This window comes from Phascolarctos cinereus, unplaced genomic scaffold (assembly GCF_003287225.1).
Source record: "Phascolarctos cinereus isolate Bilbo 61053 unplaced genomic scaffold, phaCin_HiC Scaffold_2;HRSCAF=192, whole genome shotgun sequence".
NCBI classification, from domain to species: Eukaryota; Metazoa; Chordata; class Mammalia; order Diprotodontia; family Phascolarctidae; genus Phascolarctos; species Phascolarctos cinereus.
The window spans coordinates 147,753,556-147,781,537 of record NW_027555625.1 but is presented as its reverse complement, the minus strand read 5'-3'; the positions used below and the strand labels follow the sequence as shown (position 1 = coordinate 147,781,537).

The 27,982-nt window shown below is 37.4% G+C and overlaps 1 protein-coding gene across 1 annotated transcript in view; it reads right to left on the bottom strand.

Moving 5' to 3' along the window:
- LOC110209462 (two pore channel protein 2-like) overlaps positions 1-27,982 on the bottom strand; it is a 57,035-nt gene that overhangs the window by 26,129 nt on the left and 2,924 nt on the right. Inside the window, 6 exon segments of the mRNA XM_020987953.2 lie at positions 2,197-2,298; positions 2,515-2,633; positions 2,761-2,877; positions 5,391-5,519; positions 13,535-13,649; positions 21,568-21,650. Of these exon segments, the coding sequence (XP_020843612.1) occupies positions 2,197-2,298; positions 2,515-2,633; positions 2,761-2,877; positions 5,391-5,519; positions 13,535-13,649; positions 21,568-21,650 (665 nt within the window).

Below are 27,982 nucleotides of genomic sequence, written 5' to 3'. Positions count from 1 at the left end.
TTGGAAATCAGGTCTTATTCTCATCATTAAGGATATGTAAGACTAGAAAAAAGGAGGTAGGCTGGGAGAAGGAAGGAAAGTAGAATGTCATCCTAGGTGCTGCTTTATTATCTGCAAAATATTAAGAGAATCAGAAGTGGGCACCAAGATATTGGATGGATCCTCTCTAGAGGATTTATTGAAAGCTATAGATAAAGAATCACACAGAATGGAGCATGAAGGAGTTTTGATCTGTAATAGTTAAGGAAGAACTCATGATGATAAGAACATGAATTCATCAAATTATCAAAGTATTAACTCCCTATTACATCATCCATGACTGATCCATATCTTCCCCACAAACTCTGCCTCTTAGAATCACTTTTTCTTACAAACACATCTCTACTCTAAACTTGTACATGAAGCCTTTCCTGATTCCCATCGGCTGCTAATGACTTTCCCCTCCAAAAATGTCACCTTGTATTTGTAGCACCCCCTTCTAGACTACCTCCCCATAAAGCAACTATTACCCTCAGGTTCAAGGGTGTGTGGGATTCTGCATTCCTAGAACAGTAGCTGATCAATCCCTACCAGTATGCTTTCTTTTAACTAACTGGCTCAAAGCAAAAGTGTTTACTAAGATGGCATAGTAAGAAGAGAAGTTATAAAACATCCCTCTCTTCCCTCCCTTCCCCATTAACCTAAGGAACACTCCCCTAAGTCCACAGGAAAAGTGGACACGAACTGAGAGTATAACATCAGTCAAGCACTCAGGCAGGGAACATATACGGCCAAAGTAACTCATGCCTCTGGTACTGCAAGACCACAGTGAGTTTTTTTCCTCATATATTCCTCATCTTGTTCCCCTCTGGGCATAGCATCTCTACTGAGTAAGCTATTTCACAGGGTTTCCTAGATCCACTCCTCCTTCCAAGGCTAATTCTCTCTCGAATCCACAGTCAGCTTTCTCCTCTGCTGCCAAAAGGCATTCTCATTCCTTGAAGCTGCTCCCTGTTTGGAAGGCTATCTCCTTGGGTCTATCTGGAAACTGGCTTTCTGCTCCCTGTCTCAAACGGAGAGACTCAGCCAATTTTAGTTGCTTCTTCCAATTCAATCAAACTTTTTCCCATATTGTAAAACAATACAGGGTACAGGCACCTAGTTATACTTAACACTGCATTGTCTGCCCCTTGCTTTATAGGATTATATTTCTAATATACACATTTCAATTTTGCATATGTTTATGTGCACATCTTATCTTCACTTATAAACTTGTAAATATCTTGAGCGCAAGGAATTTCTTTTTTTTTTTTCTTATATCCTCAGAATATAGTAAAGTGTCTGGCACATAGAAAATGCTTAGTAAGTGGCTTATTGATTGATTGATAAAAGCTAATTCATTCTCTAAGCTTCAGCTCAAATGCTACCTCCTCCACAAAACCTATCCTAATCTTATTAACCAGAGGGATTTCTCCTTCTTTGACACTCCCACAACATCTTATCACATTATCTATTACTATTATTATTGTTCATCCCCATCTCATTAGCTTTATTTGTATCCATGTCTCATCTTTCCTATTAGAATATAAATTCCTTGAGAGAAGAAGCTACACCTTAGTCATCATTGTATTCACAGTTGTTCTGGGGGACCCTGAACACAGTAAGGACTTAATAAAGCTGAGTAGATGAGCCTCCTTTCTTTTCAGTTCAAATATACACAATTCATCATGGCTTATCCCCTCTAGGTGGAACTTATGGAATCAACCCTTCACTCCTCAGCACTCATGATCACAAGCATGTTGGTCTTGCAGAGAGGGGTGGGAGGAAACTTTTCCTAAAAAAAAAAATCAATATCTATAGGGCATGCTTCTCTGAAAGAGAGAATTCAAGTTCCAATAGTAAGAACTTCCTATATCTATGAATTAGCCGAATAGATTTAAATTTTAAAAATATTTTTCCAACACTATTCACATGTTAGCTGGTACTACGCTCCACCAAATAAATAAATATCATAAACAAGTAAATATTTCATGGGTCTTCCCCATCACCCATTTAGAAAGAATACAAAAACCATTCATTTCTCTCATGATATGCCTTGTGTCAGGAGATTCCCCACATTAAAAACTACCTCTACTCTGCTAACATGTAGTTATGCTCAGGTAATTAAATCCAAGTATTGACATGAATACAATGAAGGAAAAATAGTAAAGTACATACATGACATCAGGGCTGTTAGCGGTGGTCACCAGCACATAGAGATCAAACATTATATCTAGGATATTTGTAAAATAGGATGATCCTTCCACTGTTTTAAGATTCCTAGAGGACAGAGAGAGAGAGAGAGAGAGAAGAAAAAACACACACAAGTATAAGAAAGGTGAACAATGAACACACAAGTGTACTTTTTGGCCTTGCAGGAATGTGGTTGTAACTGTCCAGTGATAAAGTCACCTTCTGATTTAAGAGTCCTTCTTGGATAAGGGATAACTCAAATGTAGGAGGGCCCAGAAGAGAAGATTCTAGCAGCATCCTTACCTATCACCAAATAATTTCAGGGCCATAAGGGAGAACATCAACACATTGAACATGAGCAAGAGAAATACATAGAGAACCTCTGGCAAAGTGTTCCGGATACTTCGGAAGGCTCTTCGAATCTGCCAAGACAAATATTTAATTTTACTCTGGATGCAACCAAAACTACCAATATGACTTCTCCTTGAGAGAAAGTAGCTGTCTATTTGAGAAAAAAAAATCTGTAACATATCAAGCCAACCTTCTTACCTGACGACTTTCAGGGAAGTTGATTAAGAAGAGAGGTCTCAGGAATCTTGACCATCGAACACTGTGGATGTTGAAGACTCTAAGAGATCCATAAATAATCAGATCTAACAAGGTCAGCTACAAAAGAAATAAAACAAGAAGTTAAGAGGACTAAAAGAGGTGAAAAAAGGCTAACAATAAATGGCTTTAGGGAGAAAATACTAAAATACAATGAAATCTCATTAATTTAGACTTTCTAATTCAGATTTTGTCACTTTTGGATGGGATTATGCTATGGTTTACTTCATCTCAGAGACAAGAAGATTAGCTAACCAAGTAACTAATAAATGTTGTCTTAGTATTTAATTGGTGCTCAAATCTTTGTTGAAAATCAAAAAGCATCAGGGCATGGTGGCCCATGCCTATAATCCCTGCTACTAAGGGAAGCTGAAGCTGGTAGATTACCTGAGTTTGGGAGTTCTGAGCTTCGGAAGGGACAAAGTCAATCAGTTGTCCTCACAAAGTCCAGCATTACTATGTTGAGTACCTGGGAATGGAGGACCACCAGGCTGCCTAAGAAGGAATAAACCAGCCCACCTTGGAAAAAGGAGCAGGTTAAAGCTTCCATGGGGCAGCTAGGTGGCACAGTAGATAGAGCACTGGACTTGGAAACAGGACTCATCTTCCCGAGTTCAAATGTGGTCTCAGACACTTACTAGCTGTGTGACCCTGGGCAAGTCACTTTAACCCTGTTTGCCTCAGTTCCTTATCTGTAAAATGAGCTGGAGAAGAAAACAGGAAACCACTCCAGTATCTTTACCAAGAAAACTCTAAATGGAATCACAGGGTCAAACACAACTGAAAACAACTGAATAACCACAACAAAGCATTGGGATTGAGACCATGAGTAGCTTTAGTACTTTTAGCCCAGGTGAGATAGGGAGACCCAGTCCCAGGAAAGGAAAAGGAAAAAAGGAAAGGAGGGGAGCAGAGGGAGAGAAATGGGGGAGGGGGAGAGAAGAGGAACAAAAAAAAAATCATTTATTGAGTGTCTACTATATCCAAGATACTAGGAATACAAAACAATTTTATTAAGCATCTCTACTAGATGCTAGAGATAAAAAGATAAAAACAAAACTCCCTTCCCTCAAGGTGCTTAATTCAACATGTACATATAAAGGAAATACAAAAGAAATATGTGCATGAGTTGCATGTACAAATACAAGCATATACAAGATACTACAAAATAAATGCAAAAACACAAAGCAAGGGAGAAGAGAAAAACAAGTAAGTATAAGCCTCAGTCTTTGCTCTCAAGGGGATTAAAATCCACTTGATGAGATGAGACATATGCCTAGCACTGAATATTTTATTTTGGATGGATTAAAGTTTCATGTCTGTTACAGGCCCATTCACTTTAAAGAATGAAAGTGACAGAGAAATCTTTCACTCCTACTCCTTACCCTGTTTCTAAACAATATTTTAGGTGTTCTTTAAAAAAAAAAGTCATTTCCACTTCATTTCATGTTAAGATTGGAAGAATCCAGGTCATAAATCATGACTTTGCAACAAGGAAGCAGAGAGCGGTCTGTCTCTCGGCTGTAAAGACAGACTGAATGGCCATTCATTGACTGTACTTATTTATTACAAGGGAGGGTTCAGCCGGTGCAAGGAGGCAGTCACTGGGGACTAAGAGTGATGGTTTGTTTGTTGTTGTTTTTTTTAAAAAAGCAAAACATTCAATGGCAAAACATTTTTTTAAAAAGTAAAACATAAAATAGTTAAATAGTTAAAAAGAAACAAAAACTGCTAAATAAGATTACTTTAAAAGAATACAAGAGATACAAAATATCCAAGGGAAAGGGAACAGATTTTTCCCCCTAAATATAATGCATATAAGCATAAGTGCAAGATATAAGAGAAGTAACATACTAGAATAATTTTTTAAAGGATCAGTTTCTACAAAGGTTCTACAAAGCCATAGGTATGAAACAGTATACATAATATCAGATTTTTTTCAATGTATTGAATGGTTTTGCTGACTTTTTCTTCTTCCCTAAAAAAAAAAACCAAAAAACCTAAAACTTTTTAATAAAGGATGGGACTCTGGGAGGAGGGAAGGGGGAATGCAGGGGAAATATAGGTGATATAAAAGCAAAAGATATCAATTAAAATCAATTTTTTCCCCAAAGGTCAATTTTACCATCTTTGATGATGTGATACTTCGAGAAATATTTCCACAAACTCTACAATATCTTCCCTTTCTCTTTCCCACTCCAATTTTCCTGCACCTGTAACATTCATCATTAAACAAAGGGGCCATAAAGGCAAATATTAAGTTTGGCCTCTGTGCATGACACAGTGAAAATTCTTTTTTTTTTTTTAAAAGAGAGACACAGACAGTGACCAACTTTCACAAACTTTGACCTGATTTGTGATTCTCCCTTTCCCCAGAATTTAAAACAAACCACAACTTCCTGGCCACAAGCAGCAACCCCAGCATGACAGAAACGAAAAGCAAATGAGGAATAATAAGGAAGGACTGGTTTTACATCCTTGTGCATGAAGAAAATTTATAAATAATATACCAAGCAGCCACGTCTGTCATTTCCCTCTGCCAAATCTTCTAAGATATAACACATAAGACTCACCAGTATGGTTAGCATGATGCAGATGTTTTTTGTATCCTTCCAAAAAACCGTGCGTGGAGTGACTTTTGCAAACTGTACAAGCCGTCCAAAGAATGCACAAAGACAAATAACTTCAATGAGTGAGGTAGCCTACACATTGAAAAAACATCAGATTTATCATCATTTGACTTCATATTTCTAGACTAAACATTAATTTTTTCTTACCCTCTGTTGCCAATATTCCTCCTCTCACTCAGAAAATCACAAAGTGAAGCAGTACAATTGAAAATTGGTATAAAGGGGCAGCTAGATGGCACAGTAGATAAAGCACTGACCCTGAAGTCAGGAGGATCTGAGTTCAAATTGGACCACAGACACTTCCTAGTTGTGTGACCCTGCTCAAGTCACGTAACCTCAATTGCCCCCCCCAAAGAAAAAAATTGTTATAAAATGGGAAGAGAAGCAATACTGGGGGAAACTATGGTGATGTAAAAAATAAAACAAAATACATTAATAAAAACATTTTAAAAAGAAAAAGAAAATTGCTTTAGTCCTCAGTGGCTTAACAATGACATGTCCAGTAAAAGAAGGCACATGCATGTTACTCTAACTTACCGTGCTTTATTTAGGAGAATTTACTCTTCCAGTTCACAGGCTCTTATTTGACAAATAGCTACAAAATGGATAGTCCAACCCTCCTTCCCTATTTTAAAGATGAGGAACCTAAGTCTCAGAAAGGCTAAGTGTTTTATCCAAATTTACACAGATCAGATGTAGCATAGCCAGGATTTGAACCCAAGTCCTTTGATTTTAAATCCAGTGCTCATAGAATGATAGATTTCGAGCTGGAAGGAACCTTAGAAACTGAGTCCAACCCCCTCATTTTACAGATGAGGAAAAAAAAGGCTGAAAAAGATTAAATGATTTGCCCAGTGTAGTTAAGTACCCTTTCCTTTGCAGCCATGTGGCATGGTAGATGAAGAGCTAGAATTGAAATCCTGAAGACCTGCGTTCATATCCTGCCTCAGATGCTTACTAGCTGTGTGACCTTGGGGAAGTCACCTAATCTATCTCAGACTCAGTTTTCTCATCTTTAAAACAGGGCTAATAATAGCATTTAACTCACAGGGTTGTTTGTAAGGATCAAATGAGAGAGACAACATATGTAAAGCTCTATGCAAACCTTAAAACACTATAACATTGCTAGCTATCATCGTTTACCATTTAACTGCTAGGATGCAGCTCACCAGCAGGGTAAGATGATGATAAAAGTCTGATTCTTTGCCATAAATTATTACGTTATATAGAGATATGCTATATCTTGAATATGTAAAGCTGTTTACCCAATAGTAAAGGAAAGTCTCAAATGACAATATTTCATGAATTCTCTTGATATTCTTGACCTTTTGTTCCTCCAGATGAATTTTGTTGCTATTTCTTCTAGCTCTATAAAATAATTTTTGATAATTTGATTGGCATGGCACTCAATAAGTAAGTTAATTTAGGCAGAATTGTCATTTTTATTATATTGGTTTGGCCTACCCATGAGCAACTGATATTTTTCCAGTTGTTTAGATCCGACTTTACTTGTGTGAAAAGTGTTTTGTAACTGTGTTCATATAATTCCTAGATTTCTCTTGCCAAGTAGACTTCCTAGTATCAAATGACGATGTTGAGACATCAAAGGCTCCATGACTCAGCCATACTTAGCTGGCTAAGTATGAGAATGAAGCCCTCTTAGGCACCAGAATAATATCACAGTTCTCTCCTTGGGGCTGCTTTTGCATCCAAGAGTGACAATTGCACCCAGTCATTGAGCATGAATCCCCTGTGGCTGGGAAAGGGGAGTTGCTAGTGACAGTTAAGCTCTGCATACATGAATCCAATCCAAGTGGCTGAGTTGATTTCAATCATACCGTAATAGCACTATGAATAAAGATGTATTTTGGTGGCACTTTTCTTTATTAGAAACTTTCCTTTCCCAGCAATACAAGGATCTAAGACATTTCCAAAGGCCTCCTGATGGAAAATGCTATCCACATCCAAAGAAAGAACTATGGAGTTTGAATGCAGATCGAAGTATACTATTTGCTATTTTTTTTAAATTTCTGTTGAGCTTTGGTTCCTCTTTCTTGTGGTTCCTGCTATTGGTTCTAATTCTTACTTACAACATCACTAATGTGAAAATATGTTTAATAGGAATGTATATGTATAGCCTATATCAGATTGTATGCCGTGTTGGGGAGGATGGTGGGGAGAAAGGGAGAGAAAAATTTTAAACTCAAAAGCATATGGAAGTGATTGTTGATAAATCAAAATAAATTAATTTTTAAAATAAATTAAAAAAAGAAGAAGAAGAAACTTTCCTACTGGGATAGAAATAACATTGGAAGTATAAAGAGGCATTCCAGAAAGTCAGGGTGAGGGGCACAAAGTGGGTTATGGCATTATACCTAACTCAATAACCAAATGTGATAGAAAACAAAATAAATTCCCTTCCCCACTCTTTGGGAAGGGAAAGGGGGAGGGAAGGAGTTTGAGTAAGGTTAGAAAAGGTGGGCAGATGAAAGGAATCCAACTTGTCCTCAGTCAGTCAATATCTATTAAGCCTACTATGTGCCAGGCCCTGTGGTAAATGCTGGGGATACAAATAAAAGGCAAAACATAATTCTGACCCTTAAAGAGCTCACAGTCTAATGGCAGAGACAAAATGCAAACAACTGTATAGAAATAAGCTATGTACAGGATAAATGGGATATAATCCAAAGAGGGAAGGCACTAGAATTAAAATGTAAAGAGATGTTCTCGAGCAAAGAGAGGGCTAAAGGGTGAGATTCTGGAGGGAGGACACTTGTCATTAGGCCTATGCTGGGACAAGGCAGGCTCTAGGTCTTAGTAGAAATCAATAACGAAGTTCCAAGAAATAGCATCTGCTATCCCCACCCCCCCCAACTCTTTCTCCTAATCTCCCCTCCCTTCTAACCCTAATAGAATCTAATTCAAGTTTCCCTTCAAAGCCACAAGTAGGAGGCCTGGTCTGATTTCAGGTGCCTCCTACTCACTAATTCCTGAAATTCCTATATCAGGGACAAATCTTTCCATCCTACAATGAGAAACCAAAGACTTTGAATAATTCAACCATCAAGTGGCACTGCTATACACTAATCTGATACTATTCAACAAGAATAATAGGATATTGAGAGAATTCTACTCACAGTAGCAGTCATGCACTTGACTCCAAAAAACCAACTTTCGGGGGAAGTGCCCAGCTCTTGATGAGTAAATGACCTTCTGTCCCCCATCTCTGCCTCTCTCATATATGCTCTTTGGGATGAGGGAGGCAGGTAATCGCTAACTACAAAGCCCAAATAAGAAAAAACACACCAGTCAATTTGACTCATATTTCAATCTGGGATCTCCAAATATATAAAATTATGAAGTCTGTATAGATGCTTAAGTATTTTTTTGCTTGTGGAGAATACCCTGATCCTTCCCAGAAAAATAGACTGTGTGGGGGACTGCATTTAGCCAAAGGAATCCCATGGAACTTAGAAAGCCCACAAAGAGGATTCAAATCAATGGTTCTGACCATAATTTCTGTCTGAAGGATTAAGAAGAAATACACTTTCATGAAAGGCTGTATCATTTCCCCACTAAGTAGGCACTCAAAGTAGACACAACCCAACCTGGGATCCCATTTTACACAGGCAATTTCCTGGGTGGAATGATGAAGGGAAAGGGAGTGCTGTGAACCTCCAAAATTCAGGTTTCTGTTTTGATGCCCAGAAGTGGCCAGATTCAGTCAATCAACTATGTTTTCCTCATTTACTACAACAGCCCGGTGAAGAATATAACTACACTACCAGGTTCAGTTTTTCCATGACTTAAGGGGATTCACACTGGGCTTTACCAGATAAAGAAGAGAAACAATTAAGATATAACCAGAAAACCCAAGTCTTAGACTTCCCCTCCAAACAAAAAGATGATGTACACATTTAAAAGTTCAAAGTAATCAACTGCATTGAAATCTCCAGAATGGTAGGTCTTAGGATAATCATTCAGATTCTTAAATACTGGTGATTTTCTAAAATAACTAACTCCAAATGACTCTCCTTAAAGGGAAGCTCTGTTACCTGTACTAATGAGGCCAGAGAGAAGGAACAGCATTTCCTGCATTCAAGACCTTTCCCTCTAGCTTAGGAAGAAGTAACGTGAGGCATTAGTACTCAGCGGATCCAAGGCCACCTGAGACCACTGTTGTTGGCCCTCTACCATTAAAACCCTTTTTCTTGTCTTTATTTTTCCTTCTTCTCTTCCTTTGTCTTCCACTCTATCTTTTTCTTTCCCTTTTTTCTCCTTCTCCTCTTCCCTATGCCTATTTGTGGATCTCTCAATAGAATTCCAGACTCCTGCTCTTGCCATTAAGTCCTTTCTTTCTGGCCATTAAAATTTATTTCCCACTTAACCTCCATAAAAACTTCTTCCAAGTACCAAGCATTCTGAGTAAGGGGCCCAAAGAACCTGTACTTTATATTATCTGCTGTTAAGATGGTGGAGTTACTTGGAAAAGCCATAGCATCTACTTCTACAGCCCACCTTGGTATGAGAGAAATAAACGGAACTGAAGACTAAATGGAGATCACCTATTGGGAATGGACTAGAGTACTGGATGGCTGCCAGAATCCCTATTTCCTAGAACAGAATTGCCACTAATTGTAAAGTATTAATGATTTTTATAAGATAAATAATGGATGATTTTTTTATGTTATGCACTCAGGCTTATTCTGAATAAAACAAAATTCTGCATATTGAAAAAAGTTTCAGGATTATTAAGACGTGACAAATTCATTCATGCCAAAGACAGTTTATACAGCTGTTTCTCCAGGATGCTGATGTTCAGAAGTAGCTCTTTCTGCCCATTTTTCCTCCTCAAAACCGGAAAGGGTTTAATAACACATCTTGGGAAGCAAACAAAGAAAAGCTATGTCAGGCTATCAGAGCCCTACAAAGACAGCTGAATGACTGAGTGATCACATACTTCCCTGCTGTTTTGATAGGCAAGAGAGAGTTAGAAGAATAGGACGTCACTGGGACCTGAATGGGGGTGCAGAGGTGGGGGAGGTGGAGGTAGGAGAAGTTGTTGGTGAAATGGAGGAAGAAAATAAAAGAGCCCGGAGGCAAACTTAAGAAACTACACATTTGCCCAGCGTCCTTCCCCTGTTTATCTTTAAAAGAGTAAGGACAAATAGAAGCTGAGTTTATAATTATCTTTTTTTCATGTAGCTATGAAGACATACTGCTCTGCCTTGTGCAAGTTGGAGAAAGTAATTTTTTTTTTCTTTTAAAGTACAATGACTATTCTATAAAGCAGTGGTTCTCAAAGTGCAGTCTGGGAACCCTTTCAGGGTGTTGCAAGGTCAGAATTATTTTCATAATAATATCAAGACATTATTTGTCTTTTAAAATAGTCTTCCTTTTTCAAACTACTTATTTGCATTAAGCCAGATTTTCTTTACATTCTTCAAACAAAAAAACATATCATAACAGGTTGAATGGACAGGCAGATATGAGAATCTGTTTTATTTAGCCAGACATAAAAGATATTTGTAAAAATGTATAAAACAATGCTATTCTTTTCATTACATTTTTTTGTTTTGGAAACTACAGTGACTTTTCATTAGAAATGTTAGGTATAGTAGTATAGTAGGTTTATTATGTTATTTTAAAATTAATATATTTTTTAATTTAGCAATTTTAATTTCTAATATAGTAAATATCAATAGACATAACCCACATAAACAAAAGGTCTTTGGGGTCATCAATAGTTTTTAAGAACGTAAAGATGTCCTAAAACCAAAAAGTTTGAGAACTATCACTGTAAAAGAACCTCACCTCCACAGGATATCCTCCAGGTTAGAATTTTAAGATTGTCATTTTAAGGGGCAGCTAGAATACAGTGAATACAGCTCCAGCCTTAGAGTCAGGAGGACCTGAGTTCAAATGTGATCTCAGACACTTGACACTTACTAGCTGTGTGACCCTGGGCAAGTCACTTAACCCCAATTGCCTCACCAAAAAAAAAGAAAAAAAAAGATTGTCCTTTTAGATCTGTAAGGTTGAAGATGCAGAGTCACTGGCAGGATCAGTCAATAAACATTTATTAGTCACCTACTACGTGCCAGGCACTATGATAAGAGCTGAGGATACAAAAAGAGGCGAAAGACAGTCCCCTGCCTTCAAGGAGCTCACAGTTTAATGAGGGAGACAAAAAGCAAACAAATATGTACAAACAAGCTAGAGTCAGAATAAACAGGAAATAATTCAGAAAGAGAAGGCACCAGATATAAGAGATTGGGTAAGTATTCCTGTAAAAGGTGAGATTTTAGCTGGGATTTAAAGGAAGCCAGGGAAGTTGGTGGGTAGAGATGAGAAAGGAGAGCATTACAGTCACTGGGGGACAACCAGAGAAAATGCCCAGAGCCCAGGGACGGCATGTCTTGTTCGTGGAATAGCAAGAAGGCCAGTGTCACTGGACTGAAGAGTAGAAGTCAGAGAGTAAGGTACAAGAAGACCAGAAAGGTAGGAAAGGGTTAGGTTATGAAGGACTTTGAATGCAGGAGGATTTTGTATTAGATTCTGAAGGTGACAGGGAGCTGCTGGAGTTTACTGAGTAAGGGAGTGACATGATCAGATACGTGTTTTAGGAAAATCACTTTAGTGGCTGAATGAAGAACGGATTGGCATGGGGAGAGACTTGAGGCAGGCAGACCCACCAGCAGGCTATTTGTAGTCATCTAGGCATGAGGTGATGAGGGCTTGTACTAGAGCGTTGGCAATGTCAAAGGAGAGAAGGAGGCGTATTCAGGAGATGTTACAAGGTGAAATCTACAAGTTTTCCAACAAATTGGATATGGGCTGTGAGAGATGGTAAGGAATACAGAATGACTCTTAGGTTGTGAGCCTGAGGGACTCAGAGGTTAGTATTCCCCTCTACAGTAATAGGGAAGGTAGGAGCTAGAGGAGAGTTTAGGGGAAAGATAATTAGTTCAATTTTGGATATGCTGAATTTAAGATGTCTACTATCCAGTTTGAGATTTCTGAAAGGCAGTTGGTAATACAAAACTGGAGGTCAGCACAGAGGTTGGGGCAGGATAGGTAAATTTGAGAATCATCAGCTTAGAGACAGTGATTAAAACCAAGGAACCTGATGAAATCACCAACTGAAGTATATTAGGGGAGAAGAGAAGAGGGCCCAGGAGAGAACCCTGTGGAACACCTCTGGTTAGAAGGCATGATCTGGATGGGAACCAGCCCAAGAGACTGAGAAGGAGCCATCAGATAGGCAGGAGGAGAACCAAGAGAATGGCATTCTGAAAACGTAGAAAGAAGAGAGTATCAGGCAGGGAAGGGTGATCAACATTGTCAAGGCTTCAGAGGTCAAAAACTCTAGAGAGAAGAGAGCATCAGGCAGGAAAGGTCGAAGACTCTGGATGGATCATGCCTGAAAAGCCATATCTACCACGTACTAGGTAATGGCAAGGCAGAGAGGAATGCTGACCGGGTCAGAGCTAAACACAGCATATCACACTACTAGATAGTTAACATTTGTATATTATAAAATGAATATGGTGGTTGGGATTGAGGATCTAAAGACATTCATTATCATAACATCGTAACATGCTTGTTAGTTTGCATCGTGAAATGTTCTTTAGAATACCATTTCTCCTCTAATTTCCAACAGTTCCAAAGGAATTTCAATACTTGATGCATCTGATCTCATTTATTTGGGTACTCCCACTTATGATTCGAATTAGTAAACCATTCATGCCTGACCATCCTGGGGGATTCTCATCTACTTGTCCATGTCCTCTTGCAGATCTGTTAAAAGGAGTTCTAACCAATATACTTGTGACATTCCAATAGATCTTGTGCTCTCTTTTCTAAGGGAAGAGGAAGAAAACTAAGAAAATAGTATATGTATAAAAAAAGAATTTATTCTTGAAGAACATGGTTTCACAGTACAAGATGTCTTTCCCACAAACAGAAAGACAAAAACTAAAATCAATAATTCAGATTTGTTCAAATTTGAGAAAAAAATAGAAATTTCACTATTCTGACAACTCCTGTAAACCAGAGTTACTTGGTTTTTCATCCCTGGGACTTACCAGGAAAGGGAGTGGGTACAGAGCAGGCTCCTCAAACAGGGCAAGGGAAAGATCAAGAAAAATAAAGAAGTAAATGGCAACTCTCATAGCCCAGTGGTTGTAAAGACAGTAAAATCTGGAAGGGAAAGAAAATAAAGGATATTGTAAAAAAAAGCAAATCAAATTGTTACTAATACATTTATTTCTTTCCTTAACAGAAGGCTTGAATTTTTGGCAAAATACAACCCTTATAACCATGACCCTCTTTGTTTTTTCTTTTCTGCAGAATTAGAGGGAGAAAAAGCCACCAAGAGACTTTCCTTTGTACAAGAGTTAAAAAGTAAAATTAAGTTTGCCTTTTTTATAGCTAAAGTGAATCAGTATTGCCCCTTAATGAATCAAATCACCCCATATCTGCTCACAAGTAAATTTTAAAAATATATCATATGGTATTTTTCTTATTTTTGAGATTAGTTTGCTTCTCACATAAAAATATTATATTTATATTAACAATAAAATTAAATTTATATAATAATTAAGGATTGTCCAACATAATCTCATTTGATAATTACAATAACCATTTTACAGATAAGGAAACTGAAAGTGAGAAAGGTTAAGTAAGACCCAGGTCTTTCAGACCCCAAGTCCAAGGCTCTCTGCACTGTGCTACTTAACTAGTTTTGCTTGTGTTCATTCAGAAGGCACTTCAAAACCCAATGTGCCTTGTTAATAGCTACCCATAAAAGCTGAGCAAAGAGAAGATAAAGGAGGTTGGTTTTTTTTTATTATAATCCATTGTTGAATTAGAACCTGAGTTGCTAGAGGGAATTGCTAGACTGTTGTTTTTCATCTTTGTATGAAAAAAAAAACCTTTTATCTCTGTCATCATGTCCCCCAGTGACTTGCATATAGTAATAAATATTTGATGGATATAATTAATAAAGATTTGTTGGATTTATTTACCCTATTAACACATATTAACCAGAGAGTTCTGCGGATGTCACTGAACTTTAAAAAAAAAAGTCTGTCGACAGTCTTCACCTTTTGAGTTCCTATCCATCCTTTAAATCCCAACTCCAACACTAACTGCTCCATGAGGAAGGCCTGAACTCCCTAAGGAAAGAATCTTCCCTTTCAGAATTCCCCTAACACTTTATTGTGCACCTCTCTAGTGCAAGCCTTACCTTTCGATATTGCATCTTACAAGCATCTCTTTCCCTACCAGAACATGGAAAATGTCTTATCTAAACTTTCTGTTTCCCTCACACTGGTACAGTGCCCTAAGCATAGGGCTTGATTCAATTTTTGTTAAATTAAAGCTGAAAATAATATAGTGGTAAGTAATCATCAGAGACTAAAGCAAATTTTTAAAAAATCTACAACTGATCAATTTATTAAGTCTCTACTATGTTCTAAGGATTGGGCTAGGTTTTGAGAATACAAAAGTAAAACAGTATCTGCCCTCTAGAATCTTACATTCTATTAGAAGATTGTGATGTGTCCACAGTTAAGTAAACACAGGATATAAGATCCTCTAAAAAAATCCACAGTGGGGGCAGCTAGGTGGTGCAGTGAATAGAGCTCTGGCCTTGGAGTCAGAAGGACCTGAGTTCAAATCCAGCCTCAGACACTTAACACTTACTAGCTGTGTGACCTTGGGCAAGTCACTTAATCCCATTGCCTCACCCAAAAAAAAAGGCAAAAAAATAAAAAAATAAAAAAATCCACAGTGACTGGGGGGCAGGGCAACAACTAGAGGAATCAGGACAGGCCTACTGAAGGAAGTGGTTCCTGAACTAAGTTACAGGTTCCAAGAGATACAGGTGACGAGGAAGAGCATTCCATGTTTGGAGGCAGAAGTTGGAATGCAGTATGCAGGAAATGACAAATATAGAGTATATAAGAGGGGGTAATGTGTAATCAGCCTGGAAAGAAAGGCTGGGAAATAAACTGGAAACTAAGGAGGTACCCATCCATTAAGAAATAGCTAAATAAATTATGGTTTATAAATGTAATGAAATATTGTTGCACCATAAGCAATGATAAAATGGATGGTTTCAAAGAAACTGGGAAGACCTATGTGAATTGATCAGAACCAGGAGAACAATTATACAATGACAACATTATAAAGAAAAGCAACATTGAAAGACTCTGATTAATGCAATGACAAGTCACAGTTCCCCATCTCCAAACCAAGAAGTGAGGGATTCAAGATGCAGAATGAGACATACATTTTTGAACATGGCCAATGACATGGCTTTGCTGGACTATACATGTCTATTACAAGGACTTTCTATATATTTCTTTTTCTTTTTTATCGTGGTTCAGTGGAGGAGGAGGAGAGGTGAAAGGGGAAGAAAAGAAATGCTTGTTTCTTGAAAAACAATTAACTTTATTTTTTTAAAGATAGGTTGGAACCAGGTTACAAAAGACTTTTAATACCAAACTGAGTTGTTTGTATTTTAACTTAAAGTCATTCAGGAGCCACTGAAGCTTCTTAAGCAGCGTTCCATGGCCAGAAGTGATTTAAGTATATCACATTTTAAGTTTGACAGCTGTGCAGGATAGAATGAAGAGGGTGAGAGCCTGGATGTTGGGAGACCAATTAAGAAGGCTATTGAAACAGTCTGGACAAGGTGTGCCAAAGGCCTAGTTATATTATGGTGTGAGTAGAGAAAAGGGGACTGAAGTGGGAGATGTCGAGGAGGTAGAATCAACAAGACTTGGTAAATAATGTCTATTGAAGAGCTAAGTGAAAGTGAAGAGTCAAAATGACTTTTGGATTATGATCCTGGATTACTGGGAGAATGGTACTGCTCTTGACAGAAACAGGGAAATTAAGAGGAGGGACAGGATTAGGGGAAGAGATAATGAGTTCTATTTTGGACATACTAATTTGAGGTGCCTATGAGACATCCAGAATTACAAAGGACTTATGATAGAAAATGCTATCCATATCCAGATAAAGAACTGATAGACTCTGAATGCAGATCAAAGCATACTTTCCACTTACTTTTTCATTCTTATTATCAACTTATTTTTTCATGATTTTTTTTTCTTTTGGTCTACTTCTTCTTTCACAACTGAGACTAATATGTTTTACATAATTGCACACATATGACCTATATCAAATTGCTTACCATTTTAGGAAGAGGGGAGGGGAAGGAAAGAGGGAGAAAAATTTGGAACTCAAAATCATAAAAATGAATGCTAAAAATTGTTTTTACATATAATTGGGGAAAAATAGAATTCTATTAAAATAAATTTAATTTAAATTAAATTAATTTAAATTTAATTTAATAAAAAAAAAGAAAAACAAGTAGATTTAGAAAGAATCGTGGCTACTTTAACAGAGACTGGAGTAACAGAGAAAAGTGCAAGGGATTATATTAAGGAGTGAGGTGCAGTGAGGGAGAGACAGAGTTTACAAAGCATTTTCTTAGTAAAATATGAGAGAATGTTCTCAATGGAGACAGTGGAAGAAGTCTAAGAAGAGAATAACAAGTTCAAAATAGTTGCTGAGAGCCATAATAGTAATAATCAATAGGGAAGATTAAAGGACTATTACGCTGCAGTGAGGGACCCATTTGAGATTGAATAAAAACTTATATTGACTAGAACTCCCTGGAATAAAAACTAAAATCTAAATTAAACTAAAATAAACTAAATTAAGATAAAATAAAATAAAAACAACAAAATCTATTAGAAAATCGGTTTTCCCCTCTGTAGTTTCTTTAACTAGCCAAAAGAAAACTATCAACAGGAAGAAAGTTATAAAATCTCTTAAAATCAAATGCTCCATCCTTTTCCTATAGTATTTTTCCATCCATTCATTTAACATTTATTGTGTATCTACTATGTTTCAGACAATACTTTTCACAGAAAACTTTAAAACTATTACCTTGGATTTTGTGAATTTAAACACCCCATCTAATGTACTTCCCAAATAAAAACTTTCACAGGGGTCATGTGAAGTTTTGATTTATCTTAGGCATGTCAAATTCAGCAAGTCTAAAATGGAGCTCATATTTTACCTAAAACTCATTATCCCTTCAAATTTCCCTATTTCTGTCGAGAGTGAATACAAGAATGATGGTACCCAAGTTTGTAACTTTAGAGTCCTCTTTGATTCTTCCCCTTCTTCCATCTCCCAAAAACCAATCAGTTGCTAAATTTTGTTGATATTACCTCTGCAACATCACTCCAGCGTATTCCCCTTTGTCCATACAGCCTAATTCCAGGGCCTTACTCTCCTCTTACATGGATTATTACAACAGACTCCTAATTTGTCTCCTTGTTTCTAGTCTCTACCTTCTCCAATCCATCCTCCACACAACTGCCAAAAACAATATTCCTAAGACACAGCTCTGATTCTGTCACTTCCACAGTCAAAAACTCTTCTGTGGTTGGCTATTCTTGCCTTCAGGATAAAGTCCTCTACAGTAAGTAGGCTGAGCCAATACAACAAAAGTCAAAATGCTACCTAAACTAATTTACTTATTCAGTGATATACTAATTCATCTGGAGGAAATAAAAAAGTCATGAATCTCAAGGAAAATTGAGATCACTATTTACATATCACTCCTGACTTTCTCTACTATGCCCCAGAAATCTTTTCAGCCTATAAGCTTACTCCAGCCAGAGAATTCACTCTTTAGAAGCAGCTTTTCACTCTTTCAGTCCCTCTCTCTCAGATTAGATGGTTCCTCCAGAACCTCCAATGAAGGAGGGCACCCAGCAGCCATGTTTTCATTCCTCTCCAGGATGCATTCTGGACTTTTCTTTCTTTCCTTCTTTTTTTTTTAAAGGCAACTAGGGTTAAGTGACTTGCCCAAGATCACATAGCTAGTGCCTGTCTGAGGCTAGATTTGAAATCAGGTCCTCTTGACTTCAGGGCCAGTGCTCTCCCCATTCCACCACCTAGCGGCTCCCTGGACTTTCTTTACCATCCATCTCTTTACCTACCTCCACCTGCATTACCCCCAAACTCCTTTTCAATTTTCTTTTATGTGTTTCCTTTCCCCGTTAGAATACAGTCTCCGAGAGAGCACGGGGTTATCTTTCTTTCTGCTCTTATATATCAGCACTTACTATATTGCCTGGCACGTGGTAAACATTTAATAAATGCTTATTGATTAACTGACTGGAAATAATGAAACAAGTGGGTAGGAATCTCAAACTATACTACAAAACAGTAATCATCAATATAATTGGGTGCTGGTTAAAAAAACAGAGATGTCTACTAGTGGACAGATTAGGTAAACAACATACTACAGTAAATGAACCTAAGAGCCCAATGTTTGATAAACAAGAAGACCCCAACTACTGGGAGAAGGACTCACTATTTGACAAAACCTGCTGGGAAAACTGGAGCGAAGTCCAGCAGAAGTCAACTTTAGGCCAACACCTCACACTACATACCACGAAAAACTGCAAATGGATATATGACCCAGACATAAAAGGCTACATCATAAGCAAATCTGATGAACAAATCTGTGGACAGGAGAAGAGTTCATGATTCAGCAGGGGAAAGAGAGGATCATTTAATTACTTTTTATTACACTGACAATTTGTTTATATAAAATCAAAAAAAGTTTTGTAAAAATAAATCCAAACATAGACAAGATTAGAAGGGAAACATATAACTATAGTAAAAAAATCTTTGCCCCAAGTCTCTCTAAGATATATATATATATATATATATATATATATATATATATATATATATATATATATATATATACACATACATATATATGCATATGTATATATATGTGTGTATATATATGTGTGTATATATATGTGTGAGGAATTGATTTAAATTTATAAAAATAAGAGTCATTCCCCAATTGAAAAGTGGTCAAAGGGTATGAACAAGAAGTTCTTAAGGAAAGAAATTAAAACCATTGTTAGCCATATAAAAATGCTTCAGATTACTAATAATTAGGGAAATGCAGATTAAAGCAACTCTGAGGTTGCTTTATCCATCAGATTGGCAAAGTTGACAAAAAAGGAAAGCAAAAATATTGGAGGGGCTGTAGAAAGGCATATTAAGGCATCATTGATGGAGCTTGTGAATTGGTCCAACTATGCTGGAAAGAAACTTGGAACTATTCCCAAAAAGTTATTAACTGTACACAGTTTTTGACCCAGAAATACCACTACTAGGCTTATATCTGAAGAAGATCAGAAACAGAGAGAAAAGTCCTATAAATACAAAAATATTTATAGCAACTCTTTTGTGGTAACAAAGAATTGGAAACTAAGAGTATGCCCATCATTTGGGGAATGACTAAACAAATTACGGCTTGTGATTATGATAAATATGATTGTGTTATAAAAGAGACAGTTTCAGAGAAACCTGAAAAGACTTGAATGAAGAGGAAAAGAATTTATACTAAAATTTCAGCATGATAAAGATAAACAATTCTGAAAGTCTCAAAAATTCTGATCAAGGTCATTATCAATCATGATTCCAGAGGACTGGTGATAAAGAATGCTATCAGACTGGTGATAAAGAATGCTATCCAACTGGTGAATAGAGAGATGATGGATTGATATGAAGATTGAGATACACATTTTTGAGACCAATATAGGAATTTTCTTTGCTTGTCTATGTTTATTTGTTACAGGATTTTGTTTTCCTTTTTATTCCCCGGATTTGGATGGGAAGGAGAAAAAATAAAGGCTTGATAATTTTTTTTAAATGTTTAAGATAGAACCATACAAGACCTCAAGCTTTTTCTAGTTTGCATGGCTTGCTTAAGCTGAACATCCCTACTACTTATTTCTCCACATCTAATTTGGTGTTTAAGGAAAAGAATGTTTGTTAGTGACATGACCCAATTTGGATGGCCAAAGGCCAACCATTAGAAATTATTCTAATTGTGTGCCTTTCTAATTTATGGTGTACATACATATATATGTAAGAACACATTGTGATCTGGGCTTTTTAAAGAAAGTCTGATTAATGAATTAATGAATCAATCAATAAGCATTTATTAAGCATACACTATGTGCCAGGTACTATGCTAAGTGCTGGGGAGCTTACAATCTAATGGGGGAAATAACATGTAAACAAATACATATGAAGCAAGTTATGTGCAAGATAAACAGAAAATAATTAATAAAGGAGAGGCACTGGAATTAAGAAGAGTTAAGAAAGGCCTCCTATAGAAGGTGAGATTTTAGTTGGGACTTAAAGGAAGTCAGGGAGGTCAGTAGCTGAAGCAGAGGAATAGCATTCCAGGCTTGGGGGAGAGCCAGAGAAAATGCCTGGAACTGAGAGATGGAGTGTCTTGTTTAAGGAACAGCCATGAGGCCAGTGTCACTGGATCAAAGAGTACATTGTGGGGATTAAGGTATAAAAAGACATATGCAGTATCTTCTGAAAATATTTTTAAACCACATTCCAAGTGATAACTAAATTAGTAGATAGAGATAATTTTTATTTTTAAAAAAAAAAGAGGTTTTCCCTACTCTAATTTATTAAACATCATTCTATGCTAATAAGGTTCTGGTGCATTACAGAAAAACTGGAAAAAGAGGATAAAGCCCTTCATGAGCTCTCCAGATTTATTTCATATTATTCCCCATCAAGTACTCAACATTCCTGTCAAACAGAAATTATTCCCCAGACTCAATATCCCATCTTTTGCTTTCATGCCTTTGCATAGGCTATCTCTGAGGCCAGGAATGCTTATCTCTGCCGCTTAGAATCCCTGGCTTCCTTCAAGGCTTGGGTCTAGCCCGACTTCTTATGGGAGATCATTCCTGATCCTCCCAGTCGAAAGTTGGTAGCGCTCTCTTTCTTCAAATTATCTTGGATTTACTTATCTGTACACATCTATCTCCAGAGTAGACTCTCTAAATGCCTTCAAAAGAGAAAATGCTTCATTTTTGTTTTTGTATTCCCAAATGCCTAAATAGTGAGCACTTAATAAATGTTTGTTGAAATAAAATAAATGAAAATTCAAGAACACTATGAAAAGGAATGTTTTTTCAATACTATGTAGGCACATACAGATTCAGAGATAACATACACAACTCATTACCTGATAGCTTGAGGTGAGGTTTCAAATGGAATGTTTCTATTGTATTGGGCATCATACACGTAGGCAGCAGCCAACAAGAGGTCCTAAAGATTATGAAAGGGTATAAATGAGATTGTCTTAACACTGAAAATAGAGATCGCATTCCCTAGCTACTTGTTCCAGCACTGGTTACACTTTCATTCATACCCTGACTCCCTGGCAGAATACTCCTTGTTCCCCATTGCCATTTCTGGGCTCTCCCTGTACTACTATCCCTCAATAACTCCTCCTCCTTTGAGGGTCATTAAATCCACACTTTATTATCAAATCAAGACTATGATGGCTGTTGCCTCCATGATGCTCTTCTTTCTTCCTCAATGAGTTCAGTGCCTGGCTCAGTCTTTCTCTCCTCCTTAACTCCTGTTCTCATATTAAAGGACTTCAACACTCACATTGATATGCCCTCAAACACTCTAAATTCCCAGTTCCTCAACTTACTAATTTCCCATGACCCTAACTACACACAGAGATAGTAATATTCTTTTTTTTTTTTGGCTTTTAGGCAATTGGGGTTAAGTGACTTGACCAGGGTCACACAGCTAGTAAGTGTCAAGTGTTTGGTCTGAGGCCGGATTTGAACTCAGGTCCTCCTGACTTCAGGGCTGGCGCTCTATCCACTGCGCCACCTAGCTGCCCCTGAGATAGTAATATTCTTGATCTTGTCATCATTCACAAGTCTTCCCCATCCCATATTCATCAACTCTGAAATTCCTTTACCTCATCATAATCTCTTATCATTCTCACCTCTCCCTCTGCTTTGCAACTTCAAACCCTGTCCTTCATCCTCATCACAACCTCTAATCCCTCCATCCTTCAGTTCTTTTGCACACTATCACCTCTGCACTGTTTATACTTTATTTCCTTCCCCATCTTAACCCATTAGTGAACCAGTTCAATTCTCCACAATTCTCTCAAGTACCTTACCCTTTTATCCTATTAAAGATCTTGTCCTGTCAAACTCCAACTTTGAATTACTTCCTACCATCCACTGCCTTTGCTCTTGCTAATATGCTATTGAATGAAGCTAGAGAAAATCACGAAGCATGCTGACTGGATCTGCTAATTTATGTTATATCTCAACTGAGCCTTCACTGTAGCAAGTAATCTTTTTATACTTCCCTAACCAATTTGCTATCCTAACTCCCCACAGTGGCTTTTCCAAACCTTTTCATCCCTCCCCCAGCTCCCCACTCTCTGAGTTGAGAATCTTGCCTCATATTTCACTGAGAGCTCCTTCTTCACCCCTCTTCCTCATCTTACATCACTTACACCTTTTGCCACTATATTTCCCTTTCACCTATTTCACATAAAGAGGTAGGCCTGACCCTTGACAAGGCAAACCTTTCTTTGAGCCATCCATCCCCACTAGCTATCATCCTAAATCTCTCCTGTCTTTTGTGGCTAACCTCCTTGAAAAAGCCATCCATAGCAGATGCCTCTGTTTCCTTTTCTCTCACTCCTTTCTTAAAACTCTGCAGTCTGGCTTCTAACCTCATCATTCAACAGATACTGCTCTCTCCAAAGTTACTAACGAACTCAGTGGACAAATGGAATGGTCTTTTCTCAGTCTTCATCCTCCTTGACGGCTTGGCAGTCTTTGACACTGTTGATCATGCTCTTCTTGATGCTTCCTTCCCTCTAGGTTTTCATGAAACTGTTCTAGCCTGATTCTCCTCTACTTATTCTCTATCACCTTTGCTGGATCTTTGTCCAAGTCACACCTGCTGACTGTGGGTGTCCAGCAAGGCTCCATCCTAGAACGTCTTCTCTTCTCCTTTTGAACCATTTTACTTGGTGATCTCATCAGCCCCACGGATGTAATTATCATATCCATGCAGATGATTCTCAGATTATTTATTTAGTCTTAATTTCTCTCCTGAGCTCCAAGCTTGTATTTCTAATTGCTTATTGGACATCTCAAACAGAATTTCCTATACATATCTTAAACTGAACAGGCCCAGAACTGAATTATTTTCACATACACACACACACACACACCCAAACTTTCTCCTCTTCCTAATTTCCCTCTTATTGTCAAGGGTACCATCAATAATAAAACCTCATCTCAAATGCTAGGTAGTACATCTTTTTAAAATTTAAATATTTTAAATTAACAAACATTTCTTTTCTCTCCCTCTCCCCCTCCAAAAAAACCAAGAAAAACAAAGCCCCAGTAATAAATATGTACAACCAAGTGAAACAAGGGGAAATTCTATTCTGGAAGTGATTCTCACAAACAGGAGGGGATTGGTTGCTGGGATAGAAATGATAGGAACCTTGGCGGGAACTGGCCACTCTCTCCTAGATCTTGTAATAGAGAAGAACAAGAAATCAGGTTATAGGTGCTTGGATAACAAGCACTTAGGTTTGGGGAAAGCACATTTCAAAGGATTCAGAAGAAGGATAAGTAAGATTCCATGGAATAAAATCATAAAGGGCAAATAAGCTCAGTAGAGAAACTAAATTCTCAAGAATAAAATTTCAAAGATGACAAGGGAAACAATTCTAATTAGGAAAAATGGGAATTACCTAAGAGATCTATGTGGATACATAAGGAATTCACCAACCAACTTAGATTTTTTTTAAAAAGAATGTACAGATGCTAGCAAATTAAGGCAACAAAGAATCAGCACGAGGGCATGATGACACATTCCTGTAAAAAAATATTGTCATAGTAAGCTGAGACTGGCAAAGAAAATTAAAAACAACAACACAAAAAGATTCTTTAAAACTATAATGGGACCCAAAAAGAGAAACATTAGAGAAAGGTCTTCTGCTTAGAGTAAGTGCGAAGATAACTGACAACAGAAAGAAGTCTGAGCAATACCATTGCTATTTTGCTTATGTTCTCTCTGCCAAGGAGAATGACCTTTGCACTGGAAATAACAGAACAAAAATAATTAACAGAGACTTGATGCTCAAGATAAGTTAGAAGTTACTAAGAGCACCAAGATGCCCCTGATGAATTCAAGTAATCTGGGCTCGGGTAATCCATGCCCAGGTACTGAAATGACTGACAGACATGACTGCTGAGCTAAAGACTTCGATGTTTGAAAGATCACAGAGAATTAGAGAGGTACTACAAGACTAGAGAAAATCAATGTCTTGATTTTCCCTTCAAAAAAAGGAGAGAGAACAGAGTCTATTAACTATAGGCTAGAGCGCTTTACTTAGAGTGATCAGAAGATTTTAGAATGGATCATTAAAGAGATGGTTAGTGAACATTTAGAAAAGGGAAGTGGAGATTACAACAGAGTTTTAAGAATAGATCACACCAGGCTAACTTTAACTCCTTTTATGACAGGTTTACTAAACTGGCAGACAAAAAGAATTCAGCAGATGTAATTTACATGGATTTTAGCAAAGCAAGTGATAAAGTTTCTCAATTTTCTCTTGCTGTTCCTTGAACAAGATGCTCTATCTTCTGGCTCCACTCACTTTTCAGTGGCTGTTCCCCATGCCTGGAATTCTCTCCCTCTTCATCTCTGCCACCTGGCTTTCTTCAAGTCTCAGCTAGAACCCCACCTTCTACAAGAAGCTTGCCTTGGTCTTCCTTAATGCTAGTCCCTTCCCTCTGTTGATTATCTATAATTTATTCTGTATATATAATATTTGAACATAGTTGTTTGCATGTTGGGTCCTCCATTAGACTTCTTGAGATCATCCCATTCACATTGCAGTTATGATAACTGTGTATTTCCCTCCATCCCATTTTCCCTTTGTTTAGCAAGCTCCTTGAAAGCAGGGGTTGCATTTTGCTTTTCTTTGTATTCCCTGCACTTAGCACAAGGCATTTAATAGGTGCTTGGTAAATGCTTATTGACTGACTGACTTGTGGAGAAAATGGGGATGGGAACTGGATGATAAATAATCATATGGGTTCAAAATTTGTTTAATGTCTAGACTGAAAGAGTAGAATTAATGGCTCAATATCAGCTTGACAAGATGTACCATAAAGTGCACTGTGCTTTTTTTTTATTAGTTACTTAGATAAAGGCATAGATGACATACTCATCACATTTGCAGATAATACAAATTTGAGAGGCAGAACTAACACCAATGATAGCAGAATGAGAATCCAAAAGGATGACAGAGAGCATCATACTGAATCTAATAAGATAATTGAATACAATGAGGAAAATATAAATTCTTATATTTCAGTTTTTTATTACATATACAGGATAGAAGAGGCATAATAAGACCTCTGTTGGTCTAACAAAGATCTGGGGGTTTCAATGGACTGCAAACTCAACAGGATTCAGCAATACAATGCGGCAAGCTCATGTGATTGTGAGGGAGGTGGAGTAGCATAGCTTCCACAACACAGCCCATCAAGATTCTACCTGCAGTGGGCTTCATAGGGAGCATCATTTAAGAATGTTAACAATTTAAGGATGTTAACAAGCTGAAAAGTGTCCACAGGAGGGCAACTATGATGGTGACTGGCCTTGATTTCACATCCAAAGAAAAGCAATTGAAGGAACTAGACTCAGGCGGCCCATGATAGCTATCTTCAATATGAAGGGTCTCATGCGGAAGAGGGATTAGACTTTGTCTGTTTGGCTCCAGAGAACAGAACCAGAAACAATAGACAGGAATGACAAAAAAGCAAATTTGAGGTTGATGTCAGGAAAAACTTGCTAATAATTAGAGCTATCCCAAAAAGCATCTGGCTAACTCCTGAGGTGGTGAGTTCCTTATTAAGTGATTCTGTGACTAGCCTTTGAATCCCAAAAGCAGTTTCTAAGTGTTCAGAAAGCAATAACGATGCTACTCACACAAATAAAGCCATGACGACTCAAAGTGGATTTAGAAGCCACAGCAACATGGCAAGGACAGGGCTGTGCTGGAGCTGGCCCTTAGCAGCTACAAGAATGTTAAATTTTCAGTGTGAGCTTTTATATTCAGAAATCCAAAATTACTACAAATCATGGCTTGGTTTATTGTTTTGTTAATTGCCAAAACTTAAAAAACTGTTAATAATGCAGATTAAACTTAAAAGTATATACGCATATGTTTTGTTTTGAGGTTTTTTTTTCCCCAGGAGAGCACAGTTGTTAAACATTTTTACCAATACAACCCTGTATTGCTCAATAAACATTGCTTGAGCTCAGTAGGAGTGCAGGAGAAGGTTCAAGGAATGAAATCATCATCAGACTAGAGACCTGGTGAATATAGGCTAATAATAATAATAATAATAATAACTGGCATGCATTATGCCATTTGAGCTTCACAACATCCATGTCAATCAGCTATTATAGACATTACTATCCCCATTTTATAGATCTGGAAACTGAGGCTGCTCAAAGAATTAATAGCTAATGAGTACTGGAGATAGTATTTTAGTACAGGCTTTCTTTATTTCAAGTCTAGCAGTTCATCCACTAAGCCATACTGTCTTTTGCTGTGATTTTTTTAATGGCTATAAGGTTAACACAAGAAGATGGAGGATGGGAAGGCAGTTCATGTAGCAGGACCCTGACAAAGGCAGAAGAGCACTGGACATGTTTGAGGAATAGTGAATAATCCAATTTGGCTAGAACAATGTGGACGATAAAAGAAAATGATAAAGTATGTATCTGTGGAATTAGAGACTGGGAAAGTATACAAGGTGCTAATTATATAGTCACTACATAGATATAAAAATCTGAAAACAAAAATAAATTTGAACTTTCTGAGCTTGGTATGGAAAATAAAGCTTAGAAGGATCAAATGATTTGCTGGAGGTCACACAAATAATAATAATGATGATAGCTAGCATTTATATAGCACTTTATATAACACCCTTTATGTGTGTTACTTCATTTGATCCTCTTAGCAACCCTGGGAGGCAGGTGCTATTATCATCATTTACAGATGAGGAAACTGAGGCAGACTGAGCTTAAGTGACTCACCCAGGGTCACGAAGCTAATTATGTGTCTGAGGCAGGATGTGAATTAAAGTCCTTCTGAGTCCAGTCCAGTACTCTATACGCTGTTCCACCTACCTACTACAATAATTGGTGTTCAAAAAGCATTTGTTGATATGAGTGAATTTTTTTCTCACTCCTTGTAAAATCATGCAAATCTAACATTAAAGTGAACAGATTACAGCTGCTCTAGGTCAGAGTCTGTGCAGGAGAAGGTACTTGTCTACAGACTGCCCCTACACCAGCTTCTTTAATGACTTAATTAGTAACTTTCCAGATTCAAGCCCACTGTTATTTAGTTAAAAAAAAAAAAGGAACTTCCTAAAGATAGAATCAGCTGATGTTTAGGTGCAGATGACTGTTTTCCACCAATGCCACTGAAAAACATCGGGAGGATAGGGAGAGAAGGAAACAAAGGTCAGATTGGAGATGAAAGTTACTGAAATTTATGATTTGCCAGCACTGTC